This window comes from Podarcis muralis, chromosome 6, assembly GCF_964188315.1.
Source record: "Podarcis muralis chromosome 6, rPodMur119.hap1.1, whole genome shotgun sequence".
Classification (NCBI taxonomy): Eukaryota; Metazoa; Chordata; class Lepidosauria; order Squamata; family Lacertidae; genus Podarcis; species Podarcis muralis.
Genome location: NC_135660.1, coordinates 65,538,498 through 65,548,762, shown reverse-complemented (window position 1 = coordinate 65,548,762; position 10,265 = coordinate 65,538,498). Strand labels below are relative to the sequence as shown.

Genomic DNA, 10,265 nt, shown 5'->3' with positions numbered 1-10,265 from the left:
TGTGCTGCGGATGTGGCTGGCTGTGACAGGCTATGATAACAACTGCCGAGGACCAGAAGGAAGTGCTATAAACACCTCCAAGTATCCCTAATATATCGCGCCTTTACTTCCCTGCGTGGCTCTGTCACTGCAAGCTGCTTTGGGCTGGGAAGCAGGGTTTAGATAGAAAAACAAAATAGGCAGCCACTTTCCCAGCCCAGAATCACCTATCATGCCCAGAGTGTCCCTTCACATATAGTACTTTGCTTTTTTGCTCTCAGGCTTCCCCAAACCAGCGTTTAAGGCGAGGGAAAGCCCGGGGTGGTTGTTGTTGTTTTTTTCGTTGCACAAAGGTAAGATTCTTGGCAAGGGTAGGACATCGCCTCCGTCCAGCGCCAGCCTGCAAACCTATAGCCAGGGAAACGCGTGGGTGAGACGGTGTCCCCTATCGGAGTAAGAACACACGTTTTTGTTAAGCGAGCGCTGAGGCGATTTAAAACAATAAAAAAGCGCGGGTACTCACTGGCGCGGGGGTGGGGGGGAAAGGACGCAGGCACGAGAGGAGAAAAGGGAAGGGAAAAAACCCCGCACTCTTCCCGTCTGTGGCAGCCGGGAGCAGAGCAAGCAGCGAGGGGAGGAGCCAGAGGAGGGCGCGGGGTGTGAGCCGTGGGCTGGAAAGGCGGTCCGGGGAAGTGCTACGTGTCTCCTCGGCCGCTTTTATACCTACTCCCTTCCCCTCGCAGCTTCTCAGCAGCCCGCGGGAGCCAGCCGCTTGCCTTCCTGCCCGCCACCCCACCCCGTCACTGCTGCCAGGAGCCGAGGGAGCCGCGAAGCCGGCGACATGTCCGACACCAAGAAGCAAAGGATGGTAGGTGCTGCCTCCGCAGTTCTCTCGCGGCGGCGGCGGCAGTAGTAGCAGCAGCAGCAGCGGCGGCATAGTGCCGGCGCCCTGCGGGAGGCGCCTTTTTTTTTTTTCTTTTTTTTTTTAGCATCTGCCCCGCCATGCTGCGCTTCTTTTTCTCTCTTCTCGCTGATGGGCGGCTGGCTGCAGCCCCCTTCTCCGCTGGGGCAGAGGCAGCCGCGCCAGGGCGCAGCTGGAAGATGCCATCCTGGTCCGCGCAGCAGCCCTCAGGTCTACCACCAGCGGGGCAGGGGATGCCGTCTCCCTTTACTAGCCCTCTTTGCGTGCCGCCAGAAAGGTGATTTTTGTCAGAGAGACCCTCGTTAGAGGAGGAGGTAGGTTGCGTTAGCATCCTGTGGCTAAGAGTTAAACTGGCACTTTGTGGCTGAGGTGGGTTGGGGCCATAACTGTCAACGTTTCCTCTTTTTTAAGGGAAATTCCCTTATTCCAAATAGGATTCCTCGCAAGAAAGGGGGAAAGTTGACAGCTATGGTTGGGGTGTCTTCCCAAACGCCATGGTTATGGCCATGAGAGCTGAGCAAACTTTTGAGTTTGCTAGGCTGGTGTGTGAGTGTGAGAAGGCATCATGATGCCCGTGTCTTGGCAAATATACTGTTTTTGTTGTAGAGTCGTGGCTGCGTTCAGACACATGGTACCCTTAAAGCACCTTCAAAGCACATTCATGGGTGCTTTAGTTGAGATTCCTGCATTGCAGGGGGTTGGACTGTATGACCCTTGGGGTCCCTTCCAACTCTACAATTCTACGATGCTATTATTCTTTCACTCAAAGATTTCTGGGCAGTGTAGTCTACCCATCACAGAGTTACAGTGCCCAGAACTCCTTAATAAACTGTGTGTGTGTGTTCTTCAAATGTGTTTTAAAGGCATAGTAGTCATCGTCTTCAGAATTGGCACTTTTAGTGGGGCTTTGTTTCCTAGTATAGGAGCTTTGGGCTGCAAGTCTCAGGGCCAAGTAACCACAGGTGTCCTGGTCTAGGTTTACAGGGGGAGAGTCAAAGACCTTGTGACTATTATTTCTTTAGTGGGGTCCCTGCCTCCAACATCTAAGAGCTGCCTGGTCAGCAAGAAATGAGCGCTTTGTAGCTACTGAGAAGAAATCTTCTCACCTTCTGTGCTGATTGGAGACCGAGTGAAAAGAGGTGAGTCAGCTGCTGAGGATCGGGTCCTAGGGTCACTCTGGTGAAAGCGTTCAGGAAGGGACACAGAGGAATTGCTGTTCCGTATGCTCCAAAGCTAAGCATTTGGGAACACTGAAAACGTGAGCCGCTTCGGTTTCAGGAGAATGGTGTGCAAGTCCTGTTACATACAATGGAACTTCAAGGAAAACATAACCTCTCCTCTCTTGGCACCATGCAGAGGAGATTGGACATGAACCACAAGCAGCCACCTCTGTCTACTAACCCACCCTCTTTGTCATCCCAGTCCCCATAATAGTGCTGCCTACAGGGAGAGCTCAGGTGGTCAAGTGGCAGGTGGCGGCTCCTTCCCTGACCTTCAGCTGTGCTTCACAAGTAGAGAGCGAGTAAGAGAGTGAGCAGATTGGGCTTTGTCTTCTTAGAAGCAGTGGCCATTTCCTCTTTTTTCTCGCTCACTCATTCATCCGGGGGCTTCTTTGGGGCCCAGTCATTCCATTGCACAGCCTAGGAAGCAAGGATGTGCAAGCAGTGAGAGGCACTGGGGTAGCCATCCTTTGCCTGATCCTTCCTGTCAAGAGAAGAACAGGCTGAGCAATTATATGGAAACGCAGCAGCTGCTCCTGCCTCTTCTCAATCACCCTGTCTCATTGAGTGGTATGTTATGGACTGTTTATGCCAAGGATGGGGAGCCTCACACCCATGTCCCCCAAGTGACCCCAAGGTCCTCCTATCTGGCCCCTGGAACTCTCTTCAGGCCACACACCCCATAGTGGTCCCGCTTCACACCCTAAGTGCTTTTGCTTGGTTGGAATGCATCCTGGAATTTTGATGATGCTTCTTGCTTGCCTACTGTGGCAACTGTGATTATTCAGTGACAGAGCGAAAGCACTCTGCGTATGGACAGAGGAAAAAAGTCTCTTTCCATGCATCAAAAGCTTTGAAAATAGATTCTGGATTTGAAGCCTAAATCAGTTCAATGCTTGCTTGAAACTTTCTAGATTAACATTTTAAAATAACAAGTTTTTAACAAGGGGTGCTTGATTAATATTGATTTATTAGCATTTCCTACACCCATGGGAATTTATGTACAAATTCTATATTGTCTGAAATAGATGTTCCATTTAAAAGTGGTTTCCTTCGACATTCTCCCTGGCATTAACAGGAACATACATGTGTGATGAATTATAGATTCAAATACTTTCTTGGCATGACTTGTGAAGGCTGCCTAAGTTGGAAGTGTCTGTTTTGTGGTGCCACAGAATTTGAGGGGTGTGTGTGCTGATGTATTGTGTCAAGATGCTTAGGGCATGACTTCATAGGGCTTTAGCTATGGTGGGAGATGTATTTGAGACATTTACCTGACAGGGTGATTTAGCTGGTTTACCTTTCCTTTCAGTACCCAGCATCATTTTCTTTGCACAGAACCCAAAGTTTAACCTATGTGGTCCCCTGCCCATCAGCATAGTAGACACGAGTGATAACAATATGTTAAGTCATGCTGTGTAGATATACAACTGTTTTTTTTTAAAGAGGTATGGTTATTAAATTAAGAGCATTTATAACTCTGGATTCATTTCTCTGGATACTAGGATGCGGCAAAAGATACAGATTCCATAAAATTACATTGCACTATTTGCAACTGTGGCAAAGAAAATCCAAGTGAGACACTTGATCCAAACGTCAGGGGTTTGTAAAGGGGACTACTTAATTTGTAAAAGCCTATTCTAAGACTAACCCCAGGACGTTTTAAGATGTACCGTACTTTAAATTTGGTTGCATTTTAAATGGAGTATAATTTATCCACATTTTAAAGGTAAAGGGACCCCTGACCATTAGGTCTAGTCGTGACCAACTCTGGGGTTGCGGTGCTCATCTCGCTTTATTGGCCGAGGGAGCCGGCGTACAGCTTCCGGTTCATGTGGCCAGTATGACTAAGCCGCTTCTGGCAAACCAGAGCAGCGTACGGAAATGCTGTTTACCTTTCCGCTGGAGCAGTACCTATTTATCTACTTGCACTTTGACGTGCTTTCGAACTGCTAGGTTGGTAGGAGCAGGGACCGAGCAACAGGAGCTCACCCCGTCACGGGGATTCGAACTGCAGACCTTCTGATCAGCAAGTCCTAAGCTCTGTGGTTTAACCCACAGCGCCACCCGCATCCCCATCCACATTTTAGGTCTGTGCTAATTAGCATTTTACTGTATTTGCAATGACCTATGCTTACAAGCAATAAATATCAGTTGTTTTGGATTTAAGGATAAAGATAAGCTAAAATCAGGCTACAGTTACTGTAGTTGATTGCTATAGCAAAACACTGAAAAGCAGTGTGGAGAAAGGGGTACTCTGGGGGTGGGGGTAGGGAACCTAACAAACCCCACTAGGGAGATAAGAGTTATTTTGCACAACAAAGTTTGCAAAGTTTCCACAGTGGCTACCTTAACTACTTTGTCAGCCATTTCTTCCAAGGTGCCAGCAGAGTTAGATTGCAGGACACAACTTCTGTATCTGGAAATGTCCTCATTGAGCACAGAATGCTGGAAAGTCCCTTCCCTGTAGTAATTATGGTCCAGAATGCAGTGTTTCTAGAGCAGAGAGAAAGAGGGGCCCAAAGTATGGGAAGCCAGAGGTTGTTTCAGGAGAAGGAATGATATTAGCAAGACACACCTAGGTGGCTCAGGCAAGAAAACCACCAGCAGTGTAAACTGCAAAGCCAGTGTTCTGAAATGCTTAGCAGTTACAACATCATCCTCTGTGCCCGTTAGGAGACTTGCCAGATATTGAGCATATAATCTTGTGGCTGGGCTGGGGTTATATGGTTCTTTCAAGAATGTTAATAAATCAGAAACTGCTGTCAGGGCTCGGGTACAGAGATGTCTAAGTGACAAGGCTGGGGCCCAGATTATAGTCTTATATCCTGTAGCTGTATTATTTACATTATTTCATCAGAGTTACTCGGCTGGTAGCATATATTCTGCTTCAACTGCAATGCATTCTTGAGGAAGTAGCTAAGAGATATAAGATGACAGGAGAGTAGAAACACTGTAAGATCCTCCCTCCCTTCACTATTATCATGGTTTTCTTCATATTGTGATTGCTGCAGCCTAGGAAGCTCTCTAATCTCATTTGCTTCCTTTTTAACGTTCAGCTTCATTGTTTGACAAATTGGCACTCTTGACTTGTGTTTCCTAGGCTGTTTGAAGGTTCTCTCAAAAATCTTATTGTACACAGGACTGAAGTGACAATACAGAAGATGTAACTCTTTATTGCTCTAATTTCTTTTGGGTGAGCAGTGATGGGAAAATATTTGAAATTGTTTAGGGGCGGGGGGGGGGGGAGCAACAACAAAGGACAGCACCAAGCAGTAATGTGGCCCTGAATGTTGTCCCTGAATGTGTTCAGAAATGTAATTGAATGAATAAATACTCTCTCTTTATACCTGCTTGAAGTTTGCTTCTTTTCTTTGTCTTTTTGAATCATGTTTGTAGGACCCAGACTTATAGAAGGCCTGAATAAAGATGTCATATATGCCCAGGAAACAACATAATATTTTCATGTGCCTGGGATTTTTGCAGTGCCCAAATCAGGGTGTGTACACTTTCAGACTTCACATAGCTGTTTACAAGAGAAGAGAACTACGAAGCGTGAAAGCTTGTAGCACTGTTGCCAACATAGGTTGGGTGGGTCTTATAAACCATGATTACTTTTGTCTCTAGCTGATTGTCATCTTTCAGTATATGAAAACAAAAGAAAGAAGAAGCCCATTTCTCCCTAGTTGGATGTTACACTTACATAACTATTTGTTATTTTTTTAGAACTTCATGTCCTTGGCTTAGATCTGAACTGTGCTTGTTAAGAAACAACTCCAAATGTCAGGAATGGATGTGTAGATAAAGAGTTTCACTCACCAACATTAATCACAGCCAATTAGGCACATTGCATCTCACAACAGTTTAAATGCTTAACATTGTCACAGGGGACACCTCAGGGTTTGTACAGCTGTCATGTTTTCTGGATATGTTGGTGTATTGTATCTAACAAGGAAAAAAACCCCATAAATAAGCTGATGATAACAGACAAAGCAGAATTAGTGACCCCTTGCTTTTAAAAATGGGTAGTTAGAGCTGGGTGAGTGGAATGCACACTTTTAAACAGTATTGTAGTTTGTTTGTTTTTGTCTGAAAATAAAATACCCAATGTATTTACATATAATCTACATTGAACTGCTTGACAGTTCTTGGCAATAGGAACTTTGCCAGCATATTAAAAGTTGAAACTAAGGGCTCATTGCAGCCAAAGTCCTTTCAGTACCTCCAAGTCCCATTTGTTTAAGCATGGGAAATCAATGAGACTAAAAAGTGCCTAGCTTTGGGTTGGGGCATACCTCAGGCTACTTTATGTACCCTGATCCCATTCATATTTATTGGGAAGTTAAGTCCTATTGTTTCCAGTGGAGCCTGCTCCTCCTCCTGAGTCAGTGTGTGGTATGATCTAGGGTTGCTCTACCAAATAAGTGTACTCTGGGGTTACGTGGCTTGGAGCCAGCCAGCCACTGTAGCTTTGCCTGTAATAGTAGAATGATGTTCAGACACGGACAATCAGATGGTGATGTTTCTCTACATGCTGTGAAAAGGTTTGTGTGCTACTTTCTGCGTATCCAGCTTTTCTGAAAGGCACACAACAATGCCACTCCCCCTTTTTCTTGGATCGTTTGAAGCCCTCATGTGCATAGGATTGCAACCTAGGACATAGGGCACCTGTTAGTTGCCTGCACCTCGCTTCTGGGAGTATGGGCAGGAAATAACCTATACTCAGACTGCCTGTGAGTTACCATTACCTCACAGTGAGCTGGGTTTAGACTTGTTATTTCCCAGGTTTCCTCTCACTCTCAGCCTCTTTCAAAATGATCCCCCATGCCACCTGACCTGACTAAACCTTAAGGTACTGAGCAAGGTAATTGGATATCTATCTTCACTTGGTCATGTTTCCTAAATACACAGGTGCAGAATGTAAACATGGGTAATGTGCAAGTTCACAGGCAAATCCTGAGTAAAAATCGGATAAGTGTTTTTAACACTTCTCCTGGATTAACAGCTCTATTTGTACAAACACTATACATAGCAAGTGTAAAGGTAAATGGTAAAGGCCCCCTAGATGATTAAGGCGAGTTAAAGGTGACTATGGGGTGTGACGCTCATCTCGTTTCAGGTCAAGGGAGCTGGCGTTTGTCCACGGACAGCTTTCTGCATAGCAAGTGTAGTCAGACAATTGCTTCCTTACATTCTAGGTGCATTTACTGGGGGGGGGGGGATACTGTTCTTCTGTTACCAGCATTACTAATATGCATTGGAATAACCACTCTGTAGTTCAGATAATGTAGATTGGTTAGCTGTCATCATTGTTTATGTACTAATCCGCAGAGGTACCTATTTATCTACTTGCACTGGTGTGCTTTCGAACTGCTAGGTTGGCAGAAGCTGGGACAGAGCAAGCGTCCCTGTAACTGGACCATCTATTGTCTGCAGACTGGCAGCGGCTCTCCAGGGTTTCAGGTAGGGGGCAATTCCCAGCCCTACGTAGAGATGCTGGAAGCTGAACTTGCAACATTCTGCAGATGCTCTACCACTGAGCTGTGGCTTTTCTCCTTGCATGCAGACAATACATATTAATATGATATGCAATATGCAAATCATTTAAATTAATTTGTTAAAATCCAGGAAATTGGTCACCTAAACACTGTTAACTAGTTCACAATATTATTTTTCAAAATCGTAACAGTTTCATTGTGGATTCATGTTCTACGTAGGAGTCACCAGGATGGATGAGACCTCTAGAAATTCCTTGGATGAATGTTATATAACAGCTCTGTAATACATATAAGTGAAATAATCTTGTAGGACATGAGTGGATAAGCTGTCAACCTTATGGACTTGCTGCCATAATAAATGTTAACTTGATAACCTTGTTGGCAGCCTGGAAGTTAAAGGACAATACACTTGGCGAGTGAATGATTTTCTCACATCGGGAGCAGAGTCTGAAGGCCACCCATGACTGACATGTACTGGCAAGGCAGACTGAATCAAGCTCATAAATCTGTCAGTGTACACTTCAGGACTGTGAGCAAATAAACCTTGGGTTTAAAACTTGTTTAAAATTTTCAATACAGGGGTCAATGAAAGAATCGACCTAGAAGTAAGAATTGCATTCTGCTTTGCTATTCCTTTTTAAAAACAAGCCCCCCCCCCCAAAAAACCCCTGAGATTTAACTTACATTTAATCGGCTTCTAGCTATTCAGCTTGCTCCATAGTAGACTGATAGATTCCAATGGATCTTATTTTAAAGCAAACATGTTGTAGACTGAGACCCAGGACTGCTGTCCTCAAATGACATGCTCTAGATAACTCAATTATTTTAAGAGTTGTGCTATCCCTGTTTTAAATCAAAACCTTGAGAACCATAAGGTATGGTTTGCTGCTCATCTGGGATTACTCTGAGAGAGAAATGTGAACTTGTGCTTTGATGCTCTTTTTGAGCTGGGGAAATACTACAGAATGCAGAAATGGTGAGCAGCTAGGCAGGGGAAGAAACGACTTGTGGGAACTGGGTGGGTTTTCAACAGTATTTGAAAGGCTGCTTCGGACAGCAATGCATTATTTTTTTTACTGATAATTGACACATAATCACATAAACCTACTTTACCAAATTTTAGGAGATTGGATGCATGCTCAGATAACAATGAAATCAACAGTGTGCATAAGATGACGGTTTACAGTAATATTTATGTCCTTTTTGGCAGCAAAACCATGTTGCATTGCTTTTGTTGCTCTTCCACATTAATTGTGCTGTTTCCTAGTCACTACTCATTAGGGGAGTTCTTTGGCTGGAAATAAATCATTAGAGAGAGATCCTCATGGGACTTGTCATAGTCCAAAGGATGTAAAATCTGGTTAGCTTATGCTGTGTGCTCAGTTGTATGTGTCCTGTGCCAAGATGTGTTAGAAAACCGCAAAGTGTAATCATGGCAAGGCTGTTGTAGATCAGGTCAACGTATGACTGTGTGTCTTTCATTGTAATAATTCCACATTCTTTCTTCCTACTGGTAAAAGCCCGTTTGAAATCCAGAAATCTGCAGTGATTAATCTTCATTACTATTTTGTACCTTATTTTGCACATGACACTTTATAAACGCTAAAACAGCTCAAATAAGGCCAGACGGAACCGTTTCCTTGGAATTAAAGAATGAGACATGCCCAACATTCCAAACAGCAGAATTGTTGTACTTCAAATAATGTGCTTGAAAACTATTCTGTACAGATAGTTACTGTTACTGCCTTGCTAACTAGGTTTTGAACGTATCGCTACACAAAGATATGTTAGTTACTTCTGGAATATGAGGGACCTTAAGAGAGAATTATAGTCAGTTTTTCAGTTTCCAAGCCTGGTCAACTGGACAGAATTCTTAGTCTCCACAAGTTACCAGAGGAGTAGCTAATTACATGTTTGAATGATCATCAAAAGTATTTGGCTTTTGTACAGCAGGCCTGTGAGTAGAAATGACTGGTGTTTTGAAGTCACCACCCACTCTATTCCCTTGGCAAAAAAAAAAAAAAAAGAAGGCAAATTAGAGACTAGATGGTAGTTGTTCATTACCAAAGGTTCTAAATTTGGCTGTTTAAGGAGCGGTCTCACTGTCACCTCCTTGAGGTAGGGAAAAACCATTCCCTCTCTCAAAGTGGCATTAGCAACCCAGTCCCCCAAATCTCAAAATGAAGTGCAAGGGTCAAGCAAGGAAGTTGTAGATCTTAAAACTCCAAGCAGTTTGTCCAGATCTTCAGGCAAAACAAGCTAAAAATCATCTGTCCTACAAGCGGAAGATAGTATCCTGGTCCCATCCATTTCTGAAATTGGACGGAATTCTAAAGCTTTTACTTCAGTCTAGTAAATCTTGATATCAGGTACACATGCAGGGCCTCTGAGGCTTCTCTCAAGGCCCAGGCAGATTCATAGGAGTGCAGGCAGCCCTTCAGAGAACCTGGTCCCTTTAAAAGTCCATACCAGCACTGTAACTTAGAACAAAAAATGTGTGGGCATCCAATGCAGCTGGTATATTTTATGTGTAGCTGTGAGAAACTGGGTCATAAAGTTTTTTGTACAGTTCTCCTGTGATCCCCATTTATGTGTTAGAGGTGTAAACATTGTGATGCTGTGGAAAGTAAGGTTTATGACTTTGTT

General features: G+C 44.3%; 1 protein-coding gene across 2 annotated transcripts in view; it reads left to right on the top strand.

Annotated features, from left to right (window-relative positions):
• The first annotated feature begins 703 nt into the window (after positions 1 to 703).
• The window catches only part of PAPSS2 (3'-phosphoadenosine 5'-phosphosulfate synthase 2), a 50,111-nt gene continuing 40,549 nt past the window's right edge, over positions 704 to 10,265 (top strand). For both annotated transcript variants that reach the window (XM_028729679.2, XM_028729678.2), the window contains exon 1: positions 704 to 847. In XM_028729679.2, coding sequence (XP_028585512.2) covers positions 821 to 847 — 27 coding nt within the window. In that variant the 5' untranslated portion in view covers positions 704 to 820. The remainder of the gene's footprint in view (positions 848 to 10,265) is intronic.